The 22300-nt window shown below is 32.2% G+C and overlaps 2 protein-coding genes across 3 annotated transcripts; both read right to left on the reverse strand.

The window, feature by feature from the left end:
* Positions 1-8634: 8634 nt before the first annotated feature.
* LOC129299908 (probable serine/threonine-protein kinase PBL21) lies at positions 8635-13861 on the reverse strand. The gene is made up of 6 exons (XM_054938383.1): positions 13361-13861; positions 13023-13279; positions 11340-11728; positions 10206-10338; positions 10018-10107; positions 8635-9061 (listed from the first exon to the last, which is right to left on the reverse strand). Exons 1-6 carry the CDS (start codon positions 13662-13664, stop codon positions 8876-8878), a joined length of 1359 nt encoding a protein of 452 aa, XP_054794358.1. The 5' UTR covers positions 13665-13861; the 3' UTR covers positions 8635-8875.
* Positions 13862-16672: 2811 nt separating this feature from the next.
* Positions 16673-21690, reverse strand: LOC129299905 (uncharacterized). Of its 2 annotated transcripts, none has more exons than XM_054938382.1 (4): positions 21537-21690; positions 18976-19687; positions 18322-18418; positions 16673-17493 (listed from the first exon to the last, which is right to left on the reverse strand). In XM_054938382.1, the coding sequence occupies exons 2-4, from the start codon at positions 19153-19155 to the stop codon at positions 17237-17239; spliced, it is 534 nt and encodes a 177-aa protein (XP_054794357.1). In that variant the 5' UTR covers positions 19156-19687; positions 21537-21690; the 3' UTR covers positions 16673-17236. The 2 variants fall into 2 exon arrangements, with proteins under 2 accessions (XP_054794357.1, XP_054794356.1); XM_054938381.1 differs by lacking the exon at positions 21537-21690 and adding an exon at positions 19885-20661.
* Positions 21691-22300: the final 610 nt, after the last annotated feature.

Here is a 22300-nt window from a genome sequence, read left to right on the forward strand (position 1 = left end):
CTTAAGATGTCTCACTTAAAAGGCAAATGGTTGAGAGATTTATTTGTCAAGAATTTTTTTTTTAAACTCATTAATTATATATTAAAAAAAACTAAAACTACTGCCATATTCTTAAAAGTCAATCTTCAAAAAAGTGGTTTATATTTTTAAAGGGAGGAGATATATTTAAATATTGTCTGACCTGTAAAGATAACTCTTGTAATTTGTTTTGTTTTCAACCCCAGGAGGTTTAAAGTTCAATATTTTCAAGGAAACGTGGACAGCATAGAAAAATTATTAGTCTTGCTTCAATAATTCCATTCTAGGATTTACGTTCTCTGGGTTTTAATCTTCCAACAAGAAAAGTCAATGTGGGTTTGGTGACCAACTCCTCGTAAAGGTCAAACTTTGGCTTAGTTCAAATTATGGCCAAAGTATGATCGAAGTCGTGGACTACGACGTCGTTCATATCGCCCAGTAGGTTCCTGAGAAGAGGGAGCTGATCAACACGAAGCTGAGATTTATTCTGCAAGAATGCCTTGTGAGGATGAGCTGCTTCGGTGTTGTGAGATTGAAGCTAAGGAAGGCAACAGATTCTTGTGGCCTGGTTTGAACACTGAGCTTCTTTCTCGTAACAGAAGGAAAATTCTGCACATACAGCAAGTAAGCTTATGTTGCTCCTTCTCGACATTGAAGAAGGGGAGGGAGAACCAGGTTGGCGACCAAAGAGAAGAAAAGTTGGAGGACGGTACGGTGAGGGAAATAAATTAAAGTACTTGACTTGAGAATGCGACCACCTAGTACTTACAATGAATGTGGACCCTACAATTGAGAGAACATTAATTAAAACCTCTAAAAGTATGTAATATCTTTTTTTTTTTTTTGAGCAAATAAAAGAATGTAATATCTGATTTACACAACATGAATGGAAGATGTCATACTATTATTTCTTTTAATTTTATTTATAAGATAAAGATAAAATTTTTTTTATCTTATTTATAAGTTAGGTTATTAAATTTTTATAATAATTTTTTTTATTTTTTATTGAATATTAAAGAGAGAAAATAAACTCTTAAAGTACATATATGCTTAATAAGAGTAAAATTGAAAATTTATTAAAATTTTTACAAAGTTAATAATTTTTAAAGTTTTTTTTGATTCCAGTGAAATATATTGAAAGTGACTTATAAATAGAATTAAATGATATCAAATGCTCCTAAAAAATAATTCAAGGGCAAATTTGGTATTTAATTCTATTAAAATTTTTTATAAATTGACTATCCATATTTATTATTAATGGTCTAGATTTAAAATTTTTAACATATATTTTTTCAAAGCATATATTTTTTTAAATGACATTTAGGATATTATCTTTATTTTTAATATTTTATTTATTAAAATAAAATTTTAATATTTAATTGAAACTGTTCAAAGTAAATTTGAATAGTTAATTTATAAAAAACATAAAAAATATTTAATAATAAATTAGACAATCAAAATTAAAGCTGTAATTGGTGATAAACATTTTTATTAAAAGTTAGTCCCTCTGTTTTAAGTTATTTTTAATTATTTTCTCCATTTAAAAATATAAGGCATTTTAACTGAATCTCACCCTAATAAAATAGTTACTTACTTTCTAACTAACCCTATCTTTTACATTTATTTCTATTAAATATCCTACAATAAATATAAAATCATTATCAATAGGAGCAGTTTTTAAAAAAAGACAATGATTACACTCCAAAAGATTAAAAATGCCTTATATTTTTAAACATATAACTTTTTAAAAATACCTTACATTTTTGAATGGAGGGAGTAAATCTCACCTTTAATAAATATTTACTTTTTTTCGAACTAATTTTATCTTTTTATATTTACTTCAATTTAATAAAATATTTTATCCTAAAATAAATATAAATTAATTTATTCAATAGAGGTATTTTTTAAAAAACAGCAATGATTACACTTAAAAGATTAAATATCTAATTCATCAAAAAAATCTTACATTTATAAATTGAATGAATATAAATTTTTATTTTAATAAATAAAAATAAAAATAAAATAAAAAACTTTAAAGTTAGAACATCCAAATTCCAAACCCTGTCCATGTACAGCCCGCCCGCCGAAATCCATATCTGATTGTAGTAGACCTTGAAACTCCAATCGTCAAAATAATCAAGCTCTCACTTGTGAATATCTTATTGTCGATGTGTCAGTACAGACAGGAAGGAAATGTTTTTTTTTTTTTTTAAAGAAAAAGAATAACACTAACCGATTGAGTGCTCATGTTTTTTGAGATCGTCATTTTTTTTTTGAGTAAAAGGTCATGGAAAAACCATACAGATAAATAAATTAAGTCATCTCAACGTACAAAAATGTGACTACAACTAGTAGGAGAATTATTAAAAATCTAAACAATTGAGTTGTCGGGGGAGGCTTAATAAGTCATTCAGTCTGCGCATTTATTGACCTCTTTAAAAACGTGATCAAAAGTAACAGTCCAATCGTGCATAAGAAGGTTAGGTCGTCATTTTTTCACTTTCTATTCATAATTTTGTTGCAGCAGCATTCCATTCAAAAAAAAATTTTGGCAAACGCGTTCAATTCAAATTATTGAGCGTTAAAATTTAAGGAATTATCATTATTTATTATAGATATAAAATTGATTAAAAGTAGAATGAGATAAAATAATGCATAATACATAATAGCGTTTGATTTTAAAAATATTAAAAATTAAAATAGGCATGAAGCTCATTGCCTCTGGTTTCTGAATTCGGCGTGCTGGTGGTTCCAGCGGAAGACGAAGGGAAATGGAGAAAAGCCTCACACTACAGGTTAGGAGACTTTGCCCCCTACAATATAATAATAAAATATAATAATATTAAATCATGTAATAACATATTATTTTTTTCAAAAATATCTTATAGTTTAAAGTATTAGATAGTGTAAAATAAATTCTCAATTTAAAAAAAAATAAAAAATTTAATAACCCACCGTTAACTTTAGTCGATGGATATTATGTGGGACTCATAATGACATGTAACACTTCACAAGAACTTTACGTCAACAAGTATAAAGGTATAAATTTAGTCATAAATTATTTTTTGAGAAGTATTAAGTAGTCTCTACTATAAAAAATAGACCATTCAACATCTTTCCATCAATTTTGGTCAAACAACATTTATGTTTAGACTTATGAGACCCATAACGTGTCAATCTCTTCAATCTTCTTATCTTTGCACTTAGTCTCAGCTAGAAAAAAAAAAGGTTCAAAGAGTTCTTATTTGAAAACATTCAAAAAGACGATGCTAACAAAGTAAAAGAAATAATTTGTGGCTAAATGAAGTTAGAATCAAGCTTTTCCCATACATAATAAAATCAAGCTTATACTTCATTCATATCGTCATTGTGAATGTTTTTAAATAAGAATTCTTAAATCTTTTTTTTTTTTAGCTGAAACTGAGAACGAAAGTTTAGATTGGAGATATTAACGTGTTGTGGATCTTATAAGTATGAAAATAAAAAATATTTATTCAAAATTGATGGAAAGGTATTGAATTGTTCATTTTTTATAATAGAAGTTACCTAGTGTTCTTCATAAAATAGTTTGTGGCTAATTTGCATCTTTACATATACTGATGTGGAGTGCCACGTGTTATTGTGGGCCTACATAACATTCGTAGACTAAAATTAACAGTGGGCTACTGGATGCTTTATTTTTAAAAATTGTAGATTTATTTCACACCACTTAATAGTTTAGGATATTAGATATTTTTGAAAAAATTGTATGCAGCTAAATTTATTACTTTATCCTATTAAATTTAATATGTAAGTCTAATCTGATTAAAATATAATTAAAAATAAAAAATATTGATTAAAAATGAAATAGTGAAATTGAAATGATTGTGACTAAACCTGTCTATTAGGCTCATAAGCTAGATTTGGATTTATATCCTCTCAAAATTGTTATCCCTCATCTCAACCCAAGCCCTTTAATCTAATCCAATATTCCATGTCCTGCCACACTGTCCAATGTTAAAATAATTTAATTTTAAAAAGTAATTCTTTTACATTTTATTTCACGACTTTAGATTTTATTAAACAGATTTTTTTTTCCACAAGTGTTGGGTTAGGTTTGAATAAACCGGACTATAGGTCAATCTAACTTATTTTATAAATTTTTTTAAATAAATTTTTATTAAATAAGCTAGGTTAAAATTTGAATAAGCTATCCCTTTACAAACATCTACGGAGTAATTTTTAAAATAGGAAGTGAAAAAAAAATCAATTTAAACCATTATAACAAATATATCTAAAGAAAAGAAAAACTTTTTAAAATCAAATTACTTTAACGTGGAATAATGTCGCAAGGCTTGGATTGGGACATTGAGGGAAAATGATTATGAGAAGATCCGGATTCAGCTAGACCTTATAAAAATAAAAACATATTTGATTAAATAAGTATAATTAAATGTTTGAACATAGCCAAGATTTATTTAGTAAAAAGTGATGTTAGACCAGTCCTGAAATAAGCCAGGCCATCTTTTGCGAGCTGCCCTATTTTCAACCCTAAATTAGTAGTGGCAAGAAGAGTACCATAATGATTTTTTTATCAAAAAAAATTCATTGTCATAGACCCAAATTAAATAGAGACCATTGACAATGGTGGCCCAATTAAAGTGTTCCATTGTAACCTAAGGGATGGGTCCATCTTTACTGAAGAAGCCCGCTATAAAGAACTTTTCTTTTTACCTTAACCCTTGACTTTTTGGACTTTGTATCTAAGTCCTGACATTAACTAAGTCCAAGGTTTCCTGTTCGTTTGTTTTAGCCCAATAATTCGTGCAAGACTTTTTTTTTTTTTTTTCACTTTTTCCCTCCATTTAATACCAAGAAACCATTAAAAGGTGAAATAGGAAATTTTACCGTTTTAGAAGGATATTATGGAGAACGATTCAATATTACACTTGGGAATTTAAAACAGGATAAATATTTAGGGATAAAATAGAAAAACAAATGAGGACAAGTAAATAAGGCCAGATGATGTTAACATGAAAATTGGTGAAGGAGCAATCTGTGTGTGTAGGAAAATCAATGGCTTTGATCTACAAGCTGGGTGTGACCAGACCCATACCAGTTTAAAGAAAAAATATCTTCTGCCTAAAGCCAAAGGAAAGCAATCCAACTCTCTAAATCAATGAAAAAGAAATGTGGCTTTGAAAGCTAAAGATTCATTGGCAAAGAATGATTTTAATAAATCTAGAGTTTTTGACACGACACCTACTTTCATAGGGGCGTGATACAGAATGATATTTTGGGATTTAATTCCCATCATTTTTTATTTTGTTGTAATTTGGGTTACTTCCCTCTTATTATATATATAAAAAAATTGTCATGAAAAATCAGAGCTGATATATATTTGGCCATTGTGGTCCTCACACCAATATTAAATGTCTTGCAATCAGTTAATAACATGCTTTATCCAAGTTTAGGCTTTCAGAATATCATCAGTTTGATGCTTTCTCATTAATATGAATTATAACTATTTATATACATTATTAATTAATAGTGAATGCATTTTATGCATTTGATTTTAATTACTCAAGACCCAAACGGTGTTCTTGGAAACATGAAAATAACGAACAAAGTAATACTATCAGTGGTTGAATTAAGACCTAGAGTCAGGGGTATGAAACAACTTAATTTAGAAATTAATAATTTAAAAAAATATTATAATAAATTTAAAAAATAAGTACATTAGACAAAAACTATAATAACATAAGTAAAATTATGCATATTTTTATTAGGAAAAAATATATTAAGGATTTGTTTGAGAAAAAAAATATGTATATATATATTGAGACAGTTGATAGAGTTTAATTTGAAACAAAGAAAAAAAGAAAACTATTACCTAAAAGGATGACTTTAATTTGTTGTGCTTGGAGTTTATCATAAAAAAAATGAGTTAAAATATTATTTATTTAAGAAGATTTTGAAGTCAAATATTTTTTATTAAGTCTAGAAGGTTCAAAATTCTAAAATTAGGGGTGCAAGATTGTAATTTTTACATACCATGTATGCAATTTTCTCCATGCCCCCTCACATATACATAGCTTTGCCATTAAATACTATGGACCCCTTTAGGATGAACAACCACGGGGATCCAGATCCTATGTAGTGGCTTTTTGTGCAATGGTTGTGAAATGGGTGATGATGACCGTGCATTTTGATCAATGGCTGAAAGGAGGGAGGTGGATAAAAAGACTTCACATTTATGAAGCACGTAATATGAAAATATTTAGTTCACTTGCATTTGGCAAAAACTTGACTATTAATAATAAATTTCAACCTAAATTCAACATTTGTGCTTTTCTAGGATATCCAAAAGCTCAAAAGGGATTTATTTTGCTAAACTTATAGAGTAAATGCCTCTTTATTTTTAGGCATGTTATGGTTATTGAGAATAAATTCCCTTTTAAAGATGCTGGAAATTCTATTCAAAATGAGGCAAAACAATCCTTTGATAAAGTATTATAATATGACTTTGATCAATTACATTCACAAAAATAGAATGGTAATTTTCAAATTACTAAGTCTGTTGCAGAAAATTCTTTAAATATGAATGAATTAGGAGAACCACATGCCATTTAAAATGACAACTTAATTGAACCTCACACTCAAGAACAACATAGAATGAGGCCTATTGGGGAGAAAAAACCTACCATATAGGCAAAGATTATGTTTGTTATGCTTATACTTTTGCGAAATACCCTATTCAATCACATGTATTTTATGATTATGTCTCTCCATCTCATAAATGTTTCCTCTCATCTCTTGATGCTGACATTGAACTTAAGAATTATGAAGAAGCTATGAAAAATAAGCAATGGGTGAAAGCAATAGATGCTGAACTTAGGGCCCTAGAAGAAAACAAAATTTAGACTATAATATATTTACCCAAAGGTAAAAGACCTATAGGTTCTAAGTAGGTATATAAGATCAAACATAGGGCTGATGGGAGTGTAAAGAGATATAAGGTTAGATTAATAGCAAAAGGGTATAGCCAAAGAGAGGGGATAGACTACCAAGAGACTTTTTCCCCTGTGGTAAAAATGGTGACTATTAGAACTGTTTTCTCTTTGGCTGCTCAACATAATTGATTTCTAAATCAAATGAATGTTTTCAATGCCTTCTTATAGGGTGATTTTGTTGAGAAATTTTATATGAATATCCCATAGTGTCTTCTTGGTAAGGGGGAGGCTAAAGTATGTAGACTTAATAAACCCTTATATGAATTCAAGCAAGCATCCCCACAATGGAACCATAAACTCCCACAAGCATTGAAATTAAGAGGTTATAGTCAAAACATGCATATTACTCACTGTTTGTTAAACATTTTGATGATGGCATTGTATGGATCCTTGTGTATTTGGATGATCTAGTAATTACTAAGTTCTGAGACTATAATTAAACAAACTAAAGATTTTTTGCACAGCAAATTGAAGTAGCACATTCTCAAAAAGGTATTGTTATGAACTAGAGAAAGTATGTGTCAGACTCATTGTTTGAAACATGGATGAGCGACTGCAGGCCATTGATGGTGACGATGGCTTCAAATTTGAGACTTACAGCATATGAGGAAGGAAGAAACAAGAAGGAGGAATTGGTGAAAGACCCTAAGGAGTACAAAAGACTCATTGAAAAGTTAATATATTTAACAATGACACGTCCTAGATTTCTTTCTTTGTGTCGAATTTGAGTCAGTTTATGCAAGCTCTAACAAAGGTGCACATGGCAACTGTTAAGAATGTGCTAAGATATTTGAAGAACAACCCAGGCCTTGGGATATTCCTAAGATCCAAACCCAGTACAACACTAAGATGCTTTTGTAACTTGGATTGGGTTGTATGTCACACCACTAGAAGGTCAGTTTCCAGCTATTTGCTGAACGTAGGAGACTCCTTAATCTCTTGGAAGGCAAAGAAGCAAGAAACTATTTTAAAGTCATTAGTTGAAGTTGAGTATAAAGCTCTTAGTATTGTCTCAAAAATTATTTGGGTTTTAGGATTGATGAAGGATTCAGGTCTACAAAATATGACAACCGTAAAGGTATATTGTGATAGCAATGCTGCTATTCATATAGCCAACAACCTTGTTTTTCGTGAGAGGACAAAGCACAGAGGTGGATTGTCATTTTGTCAAGGAGAAACTATAGAAGAAAGTCATTTCCCTGCGCCATGTTCATTCAGCAAAGCAAGAGGCTAATGTTCTAACTAAAGCATTGGGAAAAGAATCCCACGATAGATTTCTCATCAAGCTACAAATTATTGATTTACATAGTTTGAACTTGAAGGAAAGTGTTGAAGAGATGTAATGTTTTATAAGATTTTTTGTTATTTGTTGGTTTATATAGTAATTCATCTATGGGGTATTTGAAAATTTTTAGAAAATCAAGAAACCAATCTTTTGAAAAAATATAAATCAATTAATAATGATTTATATTATAGTTCAGAAAGAATATCTTGCAAAAATGACAAAGGCCTTTCTTAGTTATTTTTTTCCTTGGGCTAAAACTGACTCAGTATTAATTAGGTGCATTGACATGTCGATTTCAGATGATTAGCCAAGGCATTATTTTAGGCCTTGAAATGGCATTAAGCTCTTCAAACAATGGAAAGTTATTGTCACTTTGCAATATGTATTCCATTTAAAAAATCATCCTCTCCTACATTGTGTACCCCTACAATTCATAACAACCGAAAGGCAAACTAGTCAAGTGTTCGCCTTCCATTCTATATAAATGAGAAGCTTCTAGAATGAAGAAAATATAGGGCCCAAGGAAATAAAATGCAAAGTTATTTGGTTATACTATTCCTCTAAGCAGATTTTGAGTAGTCTATCTGTTGTGCAGCAGCGAATGGTTCGGACTTGATGCATGTTTTTGAAATCTTAATGAACTTGAGCTTGATGAACTAACAGAAGATGTGTTCCTAACAAGTGGTACTAGAGATTGCACTACATCTGTCATCAACGGCCTATAATCTGCTTCTGGCTGTATGCACATCGCTGCTATGGCTGCTACCTATAAAAACCAAGACAGTAATACAAATCAATCCATTAATGGGACAAAACCATATCAATCCACCAAGAATGTTCACAGGTTTGGTTTTCCTCAATTCACCAAACTCATTCACAGGTTTGGGACAAAAAAAGTTTGGTTCAAGTTTGTTTTTTTTTTTTTTCAAATGAGATATTCAATGGTATATGTACATATTTACAGGTAATTTTTAATAACTATTAATGACTATCAGCAACAACAAAAATTCTTGAGGACAAAAGAATATTTTTTTTTAAATAATTAATTAGCACATTTATGATTTAACTATTAAAAACTAACGTATTATCTTTAAAATACTATATTATAAATTTTAAAAAAATTATCAAAGACATTAATAGACAACATTTAGTTAACTGTAATTGATTTTTGTATTAGTGATTTATAAATAAATAAACTTATAAATGAGGAAAAATTAGAGAAATTTATAAAAAATATAGAAAATAAATAATAAGGTTACAACTGATAATTTGGACGGGCCAGGCTTATTTTTATTAAGTTTAAAGTATCATACCTTCTTAAAAAAGCCCATATAACCAAAGCTAGCCCTAACTTTTTCAGTCGAGTTCCGGTTAACCTGTCGTGCTTGGCCAAAATTACTAACTCTATATACATATAAAGTTGTAAATTTCAGTAGTCAGACTTATTTAAATCTAGCTCAATTCAAGCCGAGCTTATTCGAATTGAGTTTGAAGCATCTTACCTTTTTCAAAAAGCTCATATAAACAAGTTTAAACATAACTTTTTTTGGGTTAGTTTGGGTTCATCCGTTGAATTTGGCTTGAACTACCAACTCTAAATAAGGTTTGGTTTGATTTTGTCAAAAAAATCAAAACAAATCTTATTTATAATCAATTTTTGTTAGTTTGATATTATCTTTGAACGCTCTTAAATCACAATAGCTATTAATTAAGAAAATTGACCTGAACTAGATCCTTCTTAGAGTACTGTCCTCGCAGAGCTGGATCAACCATCTCCGCCACCTTGTCTCTGTTAGTTAGCCTCGGAAGAGCCTGATCAATCATCTTATGCCACGTAAGAAACTATCATGAAATCTTATTGGTGCAATATAAATGTGTATGAAGGCCATGAGTTATTATTGGTCACTAACCCAAGAGACAAGGACATGTTCACCGGGAGGGCGATTAATATCAACGGGCACTCGCCCAGTGAGCAACTCCAGTAAAACGACGCCGTAGCTGTATACGTCTGACTTTGTCGTGAGCTTCCCTGTGGACGCATACCTACAATTGCAATTTCAATTTCAAATCTTAGTTACTGATGAATTTTACAGTCGTTACAAGAAAACCTTAGCATTAAATGAGAAAATTGACAGCTTGCATGAAAGTGACAAGATACTGACTGTATCCATTACAATGATTCCTTTCTTTTAACCCACAAATTTTCGTACTGTGTGTCCAGAAGATAAGGAAAGCTGCTTCACACATCACAGGGACAGAAGATAGTTTTTTCTTTTTCTTTTTTTTTTGGCCGGGCCGGTAAAGCCGATAGATTTTCAAAAACCGGCTTCTGGCAAAATGGAAAAAAAAAAAAAGAATTTGAAATCCAGCTTTTGTTATACTTGTAAAAATAGGCTTGAGCTTGTATCTCCAAAAAAAAAAAAAAAAAAAGGCTTAAGCTTGCAGGACTCATTCAAACTTGCTTTTTCATTTTATTATGAAAAAAATATTTTAAATTTTTAATCTTAATGTAGACTTGAAAATATACGTTTTTATTTTAAAATTAAAATTTATATTACTTATTTTAAATTTTTAAATATTATAATTTATATTTTAAAAAGAATATATAATATTATTATATAAAAATTAATTTTTAAAAAAATTTAAAATAAAAAAGATTTACTGGCCTTAAGTTCAATCAATAAAGATTGAGTTTTATAAAGAAGATAAACGTAGATTTTTGCTTTTAAAATATTCTTTAAAAAATATCCAACATCCTAAACTATTAATTGAAATAATTTCACCCACCAATCATCTTTGTTCTTTACATTAAATTCTTTAACAAGTAAGAAATTTAATAAAAATAACAAAAATATTCTGTTTTAATTACTTTAAAAATACAATTATTTTAACTAATAATTTAAGTTGTTAAATGCTCTTTAAAAAATATTTCAGAATAAAAATGCACATTTACAGCTTAAAAAAATCAATTTTATAGTAACAAGCTTTTTAGTCATGAGTCAATATGAGCCGGGCTAATATGGGGGAGGGTACAGTATACTCACTCTGGAGCTAGGTATCCGGTGGTCCCTAAAACCCTGGTGGAAACTTGACCATTGATCTTGTCGGAGCCCATCTTGGCCAATCCAAAGTCACAAACCTTGGCGCGGAAGTTATGATCCAGTATGACATTGTTGGAGTTGAAGTCGCGGTGGATCACAGGCGTGGGGCCCGCGTGCTCGTGCAGGAACTCCAAGGCCCTGGCACAGTCAAGGGCCACCCTCATCCGGGTCCACCAATCCAACGGCTGAAGATGATCCTGAGCGGAATGAAGATGGTGTTGGAGGGTCCCATTGGCCACGTGTTCAAATACGAGCAGCCTGTGGCGCTGGTCCGCACAATACCCAATTAGCTCCACCAAATAAGGAGAGTGTAATCGGCTAAGAAGATCCACCTGCAATTAAAAACAAAGCAAAGGATCAAAATGGCAATTTTTAATTTTCGCATTCCATATGTCAGTCCTCAGCCCCATGTGCAGCACATTATTAGAATAAAGCTCATAATATCACATTTATTGCTCGAGGACCGTGAAGAAGTCACTTCCTATTTGTTTTCTTCGCAGTTAGTAGTCAGAGACGACAACATAATCGAAAACAACTTAATATAATAGCCTATACTAAGGTTGTCTTTCTGACATAAAAAGATTAAAGATTATTTTTATCATCCAACTTACTTTTTCCTTAAGATATATGAGTATTTTGAATTTAATTTGAGATCATTTTTGTTTTTGAACAAATTTGATGTCTCATTGTCCTACCATTTAGGATATATACAAGTCTCACTTCTAAGCTTAGTTATCAATAACCCCCGAAAGCAATTAATTAATTGTATTGGGAGTTCTTAAAATAGTTCTCCCTAAAAATATTCCCTAACACGGTATTAAATTACAAACTTATTTGGAGTTTTGACTTTTCTTATGAATCTCGATTTCCTCACCTAAACGGCAGCTTTCCAAACAGAAAAGACAAAGGCAATCTCTGTGGAGTCTGAGCAAACTGGATTACATACACGAAAAGGATACCCAGACACAGTGAAAAATCAGGGAGGCAGGGAAGAACAGAACAAAAAGACATTACTATTTGAAGTCGAAAGCCAAAACCTAAGAAGTGAACGCCATTTTTGTTCCTTAACCATACATGTTTCACCAACTCCAATTCCCATTTCCCAATATGTACGTTATACAGACAAATGAGCAAGAAATTCTTTTTCGTCTCTGTATTGGGAAGAAAATACAAGAGTTCTTAGGAACAGAGAGCAATCGCCCGGGAACTAGAAAAGGAGGACAAACGGACAAAGATTCAAGTCGTCGCCACTTAAATCTCAAGGATCAAATTTACATTACCCATATCAAAGCTTACAGGTCCGGAAATGAACATGGCTGTGGCCTGTGAGATTTTTTGACACAACCAGAAGCACCACACGCACGAACCAAAAATTTAAGAAACAGATTAATCAAGGAGAACCATGGTACCCCTCATCATCCACCATCTCAATTTCCACAGGCCAATGATGATCAACAGTGCAAAAAGTTGCTACCAATTAATGTTCGTAGCTACCCTAGCTAATCTATCAGAAAGTAAAAAATTCTTCAAGAGTACAATTCAAATAGCTAGAGAGAGATATAAATGTCATGAAGCAGAGCTCGTGGGCAGAGAAAATGAGATAATAAATGAAGGGGCGGCTCTCACCTCTATTCTGAAGGCACGTTCTCCTTGCTTGCCTTCCCTGCGCAGCAACTTAACGGCGGCTAGAGTGCCATCACTGAGGATTCCCTTATACACCAAACCAGATCCTCCATTGCCAATCACATTTGCTTCACTGAATCCCTCCGTCGCCAGTTCTAGCTCTTTGTATGTGAACACTTGAACCCCTCTGAATTTAGGTGCTGCTAGTGCTGGCCTGCTCATGTTCATGTTTCCTCCATAAATACAACCTCCTTTCACGTCTGCACTTTTCTCCCAGTGTTAAAAAAACTCACCTTTATATTGTCTGAGAGACGGAGGGAGAATCAGAAGAGCGTTATTACCTGGGCTAGACGTGAAGTTGGAAGCTGTTGAGGCCATGAATCTGCTGCTGGTATCGTTAAGCTCTTCTTCGCCGGCGGCGAGTTTAGTGGTTGGATTATTCCTGGGGAAGGATTTAAGGCGTCGGAGGAGGAAGATGATGAGTGAAATGGCGAGGAGCAGCATGAAGGAGGTGAGGGTTATGATGAGTATAAGAATGGTTTTAGAGGGGACATGTGGATGGTGGTAGTGGTGGTGGTGGTCATGCTCGTCGAGAGCAACACTGGGTGATTCTGCAGCAACAGCAAAAATGGTATTGACTTCCATGACTGCAGAGAACAGTGCTGGAAAGAAGAAGGAAGAGACGAGTTTGGCTCTCCACTCTCCAGAGATTTGATAGTTAAGGACAAAATGGAAGGTGTAAGTTAGTATTTGCTAGTTTTGAGCTTCGCTTCTTCCAAGGAGTGAAAAAGCAAGCAAAGAGCCATATCATCTCTCTCTCTCTCTCTGTTTTCTCGTGAGTAATTTAATCCAAGTTGGTATCGTGTACTTGGTTTGTCCCTGGCGTTGTATTTTGTATGGAATTGTCTCTTTCTTTGTATCAGACTTTTTGCCACCTCTTTCTAACCTGCCACACCCCACACGCTCTCCCTTTCCAAATCCCAATAATTAGAGCCTCATTGCTCGGAATATTGGTTCGTGGCCCTCCTTTAAGTTTGTTTTTATGAGAATTCCTGCTTAAAAAGCAGGAATTTTTCAGTATAATTCGACTTTTTGTTTAATACAAGGCCGGCATAACTGTATAAAAAAACAAAAATTAAGTCATACCGAAAATCATGAAATTTTTACTTTTAGATAGAAGATTGTATATCAAAATTATCTCAAGAAGACTAACAAGCAAAAAAGTTGACACATTTATTAACTTCTGTACAAACATGATCTAATATAATCACCCAATCCTTTATCGTGATGCTCTAATTTTCTTGATTATGTTAAAAAATGAGTGTCTTTCAAAATAGCTATACTCTGTGAGGGATAAAGCTTTCATTGAATGGGTGTAAATATTGATTTTGTGGAATTTAACATTTCAACAAAAGGTTGAGATCTTTGAAAATTCTCAAGCTCAGCTCTTATGTTAGGATAATAACCTAAATATTTAAAAAATTTCTTAATTTAATTACCATTTTTATCTCGAATGATATCTCTTCAAGTGGCAACACCATTAATATTGATAGAGCCATCAATGTTAATTCTAACCCACCCAGGTGATTAAGGGCTCCATTTAGCTTTATATCTAACATCACTTTGGCTGAGATAATTAATTTTAGATTGAAGCTTAATTTTTAAATAAGGTTTTAAAAACTAAATCGATCATTAAATTGAATTAAGCATCGGTTCATGGTTCATGAGTCCAATCATGATTTGGTTAATATTAATTAATATATTTTTAATTTATGTATCATAATTAAATAAAAAATACATGAAATATTTGTGTTTTTCAAAAAAGATATTAATAAATGCTTGGTAAGATGATCTATCATTTATGAATAAATCATTAATATTAATTATGCTTGGCGGTTCTTTGTTTTAATTAATTTTTAATTTTAATATTTTTTTAAAATTTTAATTAATTTAGTCCAGTTTTTTAGGAGAATTGATCCATTTTTCAATTGATTTTGACCAGTGTTTCCCACCATTGACCGATTCCCTTGTGCTTGTTTCAAGGAGTCAATCGAATTGGATGAAGCGCCAGTTCTGAGTTTAACAAATTAAATTGATCGGGTATTTTTAAAACACTTCTTTTAAACCTCATCCTGTTAGATTTTGTAAAAGCAGGCTCAATTAGCCTGCTTAGACCTTCTTTTATTTTACCCATAAAAAGTGAAGCATTTTTAATTTTTAATTTTTAAATTATTATATGCTTAAATTTTAAAATTAAAATTTATATTTTAAAGAAAGAATATATACTATTATAATATAAAAATTAAATTTATTAAAAAAATTTAAAAATAAAAAAAGACTTACGGGCTTGACTTGAGCCTAATTAATAAAAATCATGTTTAAAAAAATGACTAATTTTATGATAATCAAGCTTTAGGATTTGAGGCTACATGAACCAAGCTCACCTTGTTTACTAATAATCCCCAAATTTAAGAATAAAACCAAGGCGTATAATATAATCTCCTCGTTCTTTTTTTTTTTAAATGCACTTTCTAAATTGATGTCCAAAAAAAGAAGCAAGTGAAGGATAGTGTTTTATAGGGGAGGCAAGGCGTGCCAGCTATGGGCATTCTCATCATCTCATGGTGACCTCCAATAACACGTTACCCTCAGAGAGAGGCAACAATTAGTGTTTGATGTGAGCGTCTTCATGCTTGTCCTGTTCAGGTTAGCTCGTTTTGTTTTTCCCCCACCGAAACAGAGTACTTTGATCAATTTCAATAGTAACTGTTGAAATACATCACAATAAATTTTGCCAGCCTTTCACGCGCAGCACATTAACATCAATTTGAACCCCTAATACGGCATTTTCTATGTTTTTAAGTGGTAATATAGTCAATGTTCACATGCATTCTTATGTGTTGTCCATCCAAGTAGTGGTGAGATCACAGAGAAAAATAAGTTGCTTTTGCTAGCCCTATCTATAAAAAAAAAAAAAGAAAAATAAGTTGATGCTACTTTCTTGTTTGGACAAGCTAAGCACCTAGGCAATTGGCAAATCCGTGAAAAGGGGGGAAAAAAAAACAAAACAAAAGATCAGACTTGCCAATCATTTGATTCAACAATAACATGACCCATTGCTACTTTACCTTCTGCATTCAAACATTTCAACCAAACTTGATATGCCATTCATTTCACAAAATTAGTTTCTTTTTTTTTTTAAAAAAAGTTTCATTTTATACTTCTTTTAAAAAAATCAAAGTAACATTATTATATTTTTTTAAAAAAATATATTTTTTAATCACTGCACTTTATTTGTACTTTATTATAAATCTCTACACTTTTTTTCAATATTTTAAATTCCTACACTTTTATTTTTTAATATTTTACATTTATCCAAAGTTTGTATACTTTGTCCATTTATAGAGTTAGAATATCAAAAAAATGAAAGCATAGGACTCAGACACCAAAATAAAATATAGGAACTTACAAAAAAACACAAATGAAATGCAAGAACCAAAATATATGTTTTTTTCTATTTTTTTTTATCATACCTTTGTTTATTTATACAAGTGATGAGAAAATGCTTTCAGTATTCAATTAAGGGTAAAACTGGCAGTATAATCAATATCTCAATAAATTAAGTGCATTTCAAACCACAAATAACAAAAGTATAAAGAATCAAGGGTATTTAATTTAACCTGCAGTATTCATGAGCTGAACAGGTATTGTTAACAAAGCCAACAACACAAGGGTAAAATAGAAAAATATTTATCAAAACTACAAAATATCCTACATTTGGAACCAACAATAGTAGTTTATTATGCCTGATTCCTAACTCATGATAAAGGGTGTGAAAATTTGTATCAAAAAAGAAGAGAAGAGAAAAGAAACGAAACGAAAGGGCATGAAAATAGCAAAGGACAAAGTCACACAGATCATGTGCCCCATCACAAAGCTGGTATGGAGTACAAGTGGCATTTAAGATGGAGCAGGACCACAACCACCAAACCCATCATGCAATGTAAGTATTCACGTTCAACCTTCGCTTTCTGTTCAGATCTCTTATGTGTCATACCAATCACGTACCACATGCTTCACCCACCAATCCATTATAACACCGTTTTGCGTCCTTCACCTCTATATCAATGTCCCTCCCTTCAGGTTTCGCCTCTTCATCGCTACTAATTCCGGATATTCCCTAATTAAACTTCTTATATAAATCATATCATGGCTCTTCAATCATCAGGAAAACCGAGGAATCTATTTATGAGCTTTGCGACCGGTGTGGCATCGCCTGGAGAGTAAGGAACGAGATGACTTAATTCCATATCTGCTACAGTTTGATGGAGAGTTTGAGGACGTGCACAATACAAATGTTTTTGATCTGCTAGTTCTTCTGCAAGTTCACTTTGATGATTGTCCATCAAATCTTCATTCACAACCACAATTAAAGGCTTCCCCAACCGTAATGTCTCAAATATGCTACCTGATCCTGCATGGAGTCAAAACAGTTTACATGCCCTCATCATAGAAAATTTGTAGTGAAATAACACATTCATTCTGAAACACATGGCAGACTTTATGAAGCTTGGGGCCCCAGCTGGCCAAATAAGAAACTGATGATACTGAAAAAATGTAATAGCAATTAAAAGTAACTAAAGTACCAACAGTCAACTCATGAGTAAGTGCAATGACAATGCAGGAATCTCTGCATACACAAAACTTTGAAAGCAGATATAGATATAGGAGCAACGCATCTAGAAGGGGGGAAATATCCCCCACTTTCAACAAAGCAGATAGTTCCTCCACGCATAGCCCGAGGCAAAAAGGGAGGGACTTTACAGACCATTTGTTTATTCCTTAACCAGCTTAAAGGACATCAACCATGCTAAACTATTTTAATTTTAATTTTAAATTAAATTCATTAAACCACTCAAGTCATTTCAATGCAACAAAGTCTAATTCAGTGCCTGATATATGTATTTGTCCCTGCTCCATTATGTCCTATTAATTAATCTAATCACATTCACCAGCCTGTGACAGCTGTGGCTCATTTCTTATGTTCATTTTCTTCCTTTTCTCCTTAATGACTCACACGAACTTAGTTGACACATATCCAATGATTTTCAAATCCAACTTTAGTGTAAGGTAGAATGCAGCAAATTTAACCAATGACCATTAGCATGACAGCTACTTTGCCCCATGTAGATGGAAGAATAAAATTGAAGCCACTGAAACAAAATAGTAACACCATGACTCAAGAAAACTTGACAATACCATACTAAAAAAGGAGAACCGGAAAGAAAAACAAAAAAATGACCTGCGTGACTAATGACAAGAGATGCTGCATTGAGATGGTCGGCAATGCTTGAGGAAAATTTGAAGTAGTCTACAGCCAACGAACCATCTCCTTCAGACTACAAAGAAGTAATCTCTAAGAAATTCAATAAATGAAAGAAGCATGTGATAAAGCTAATGTCAATATAACAACAACAACAAGCCTTATCTCATTAGGTGAGGTTGATAAAGCTAATGCCAATATCAATAAAGTTTAATTTTAAAGTCTACAGAAATAATGATTTAATATCATTTTTTTAGAAAAAGCATCTATAACTTAAAATTGACAGACGGCTCTCAAACTCTTAATTCATAATTTCTAGGTGGTAAAGTCATCATGCATTGACATCACCCTTTAGATTTTCACAAATTTCTAACGGACATTAAAAAACATTTGAGGAACTTTGAGTGGAAGCATTTCCAAACTTTGTATTCAAAATATTTCTAAATTTCCAATCTTTGAATTACCTTTCACCACTAGACTGTATTGTAATAGAACACAAATCATCATCATCACTGGTCAATAAACAAGAAGCCGATAATAGTTCAACTTCATCGTGGAGATATCCAATGAGTAAGGAATATAAGGCAGAAAGGGGAAAGAAAATGAACTGCAATGAAGTGCTTTTAAGACTACCTTTGTGGGAACATAAGATCCACGACCCATTTGAATGAGAAGGTGGGTATAGCCTTTTGTAAATAGCACTTGCTTGACTGTCGGAGAATCCACTGCTTTCACAAGAGCATCAAATGAAGTTGTCCCCACAGTTACAAAAACAACTCTTCTTGTCTGGTTATCGCTGACACCATCTTCCATTTAGACTATTTGATCTCTTTCTCCAAAGTGCACACCTCACACAAATATTTTGAATTGAAGCAATCAACTTTGAGGACAGTGGCTCAACTTATTAACGAGGTAACCTTCCCTTCTCAGATCAATCTCTTCCTTCTGTTTTATAGATCTCCTTGAAGCCCCAAGAATGACATGTAATTTACAGGGAAGCAAATCAAGGATTCATTCAGTCTCCTTCAATTTTTTGTGTTCTGATCCCTCCTTGTGCAGAATCAACCCACAGCACATCAAAATCAACTCCAAATTGAAAATGGAAATCAAGTTGAAACTGAACAGGAAAATGAAGCAAACAAAGGCAAATATCTCATGGTGGCTTCAGCTCATCCTGGTAGAGAAGATGGTGAAAAAGACGAGCCCAAATGCTTCACAGTGAAGGAGGTAGGACCGATTGAGTCAATGTGGAGAAACCTGAATTTGATGAAGTTCGCTAGAACAAATCCACAAATCTTCTTATATTGTAAAGTGCATCAGGTGATATTGTATTCCTCCCTTGCCCCTGGCAATCATATAAATAATTTCAGAAAAAAAATAAAAGTGAAACAAATTTAAAGAGCGAGTGCCAGAAACAAACCAATCCAGAAATAAAAATAAAGTAAGTAAAACCAACATCAACTATATTCAAGAAATTAACAATGAACTAATTAAAAGGAGGGGGAAAGAAAAAGGAAAGAATTAAAAAAAAAAATGACAGACAAGGAGTTAAGTTAGGTCAATGAATCCACAAATCTTCGTATATTGTAAAGTGCATCAGGTGATACTGTATTCCTGCCTTCCCCTTGGCAATCATATAAATAGCTTCACAGGAAAAAAAAAAAAGGAAATAGAGTTAAAGAGATTGCCAGAAACAAAACAAATCCAGAAATTAAAAAAAAAAAAAAGTAAGTAAAAACCTACGTCAACTATTTTCAAGAGATAACCATGAACCAATTAAAAGGAGGGGGAAAGTAAAAGGAAAGAACAAAAACAAATAACAATCAACGAATTAAGTTAGACAAACCAAAATCCAATCAGAATCAAAAGAGGGAAGAAAGCCACATTAGATCAACCAAAAAAAAAGACACAGATAATGATTTCAAAAATGAAATCAACACTAAGTATTTTTACAACAATAAAATTAAAAAGCACAGACGGTAGAATATCACAACAAAAAAATCAGAAATCTATAATTTCACATAATAATCTAGTAGATGCACAAAGCATCAAAACATGGGCAGGAGACTAAAAGATCTTAAGCAACGAAGGATGTTGAAGAGCAGATTAGTGGCGACGAAGGTTCGATGAGTAGATCAAAGGCCACAGTGAAGAGATGTGTTGAGAAGAGGCAGAGATTGAGAATGACGACAGCTATGGATGGGGATGAAACATGCTTAGAAGTGGATGAGCTTCAAGGAGAGAAATCGAAGGTAGGTAGTTTTAAGAGATGGTGAGGCAGGCAGTACCAAAGGGAAGGTGAGAGATTGAGAGACAATGAGGTAAACAGTAAGGTACTGAAATTAGACCAATTATTAAACTGGTCGAAATAGTGGTTTACAAGTTAGTGGTCCAACCAGATGGGTCAAATCAAAGGCAAACACATCATGATTAAAATAATACAACTTAAATAAAAAGAAATTAATCATCAAAACATTCATCCATATCCAAGATTAATGTCTCGTACAAGATACAAATACAATAATTCGAACAGTAATAAAATACAACTTTTCAAATATTCATCCTTATAAGTTACAATCCCTCAATCATTAAGAAATATAAAATTAATAATCACCAATACTGAAATTATCATTAACTTCATTCAAATCTCCAGGCATTGAAGCGTTAGGAGTTGAATGAGAAAAACCAGTTTAGAAGAGGGGCTTCATAATTGTACATTTTGAAGAGAAAAAACACTAGAGTGCTGAACATGATTAACCAAGGGACACATGACTATAGATTCCGAGACAGAAGATATGATAAAGCGGTAATATATTTCAAGAAAGCATTAACCAGTTACAAAATAAATGCAACATAGAAGCAGCAAATTACAATATTCCAATCAAATACTTCTCAAGAACTCTACCGTTCTCACTAACAACAGCAACAAGACGGCACACTCGCACAAACAATACCATCTCAACCCCAGTACCGAGTGCTATTATACTTGTCCATTCTTCACGATGAAAAAGAACTTAACCAGGAAAAGCATATAAAATCAAATAGCCACAATATTAAAATTCAAGAATTTAAGGATTTACCCAACCGGAAAGCAATGAAAAAGATGCTATTTTTAGCAACCCCTGGACCTGATTCCGGTAATTAAAGAGGAGACAGTTGAAATGGAAGATGAATTGCGGATAGCAAAATAGTACCGTGAACGCCCCCAAGAGACGAGAGCAACAACACAGACAGAGACGAGTAGCAGCAGCCAGCGAGAGACGGCGAAGTTTCAGACCGGCATGGAGAGAGAGGAGCTGCAGCAATTGCAAGTGCGAACGAAAGACAACGGGAGACTGTGAAAGGGCGAAATTCGAGGAGGCAGAGATCGATTTGGATTTGGGCTGGGCTGCACAAAAGACGGACAAGAGCACAGAACGCAAATCTGGTCTCTTCTACATGAAGGTTGATTTGTTTAAGATTTAAAAATAAATAATTTTTTCTACCAAAAAAAATAAATAAATAATTTTAAACAATTTAATTTTTTTATTAAAAATGATACATTTTGTAAATATTTTTAAAAAATTAAAAAATATTTTAGGTTTGATTATAACAGTAAAAAATTACTTTTTAACGCATAATCACATAATTAATTCTTTTAATCTTGAATTCATATTTTAGGTGTACTAGAGTTTGAAATCACTCTACTATGATTAGTAAATTTTGGGGCTTGTTTAAAACTATTTTTATTTTATTATTTTGAGAATCGATGTTTTGTAAAATTATTTTGAGAATATTAAAAAAATTAATTTTTTTATTCTTTAATTTTTAACTTATTTATAACTCAATCCCTCAATTATGACTTACTGTCACTTGGTTTCTTAACATTTGACTTATTTATGACTCAATCGCTTAACTTTTTACTCGTTTATAATTCAGTCTCTTAATTTTTGTTATTTCTCTTTTTTTATATTAGCTT

This window comes from Prosopis cineraria, unplaced genomic scaffold, assembly GCF_029017545.1.
Source record: "Prosopis cineraria cultivar Desert tree isolate PC_DT_omini unplaced genomic scaffold, ASM2901754v1 PC1346, whole genome shotgun sequence".
Taxonomy (NCBI): domain Eukaryota; kingdom Viridiplantae; phylum Streptophyta; class Magnoliopsida; order Fabales; family Fabaceae; genus Prosopis; species Prosopis cineraria.

Excerpts from the sequence above, each read along its gene's own strand:
- LOC129299908 (XM_054938383.1), bottom strand. The coding sequence starts at position 13,664 with ATGGAAGTCAATACCATTTTTGCTGTTGCTGCAGAATCACCCAGTGTT. Across the intron at positions 11,729-13,022 it reads AACGTGCCTTCAGAATAGAG|GTGGATCTTCTTAGCCGATT; the intron begins GTGAGAGCCGCC and ends TTTTAATTGCAG. Across the intron at positions 10,108-10,205 it reads AACATGTCCTTGTCTCTTGG|GCTCTTCCGAGGCTAACTAA; the intron begins GTTAGTGACCAA and ends ATGATTGATCAG.
- LOC129299905 (XM_054938382.1), bottom strand. The coding sequence starts at position 19,155 with ATGGAAGATGGTGTCAGCGATAACCAGACAAGAAGAGTTGTTTTTGTA. Across the intron at positions 18,419-18,975 it reads GATCTTATGTTCCCACAAAG|TCTGAAGGAGATGGTTCGTT; the intron begins GTAGTCTTAAAA and ends ACTTCTTTGTAG. Across the intron at positions 17,494-18,321 it reads TCTTGTCATTAGTCACGCAG|GATCAGGTAGCATATTTGAG; the intron begins GTCATTTTTTTG and ends GACTCCATGCAG.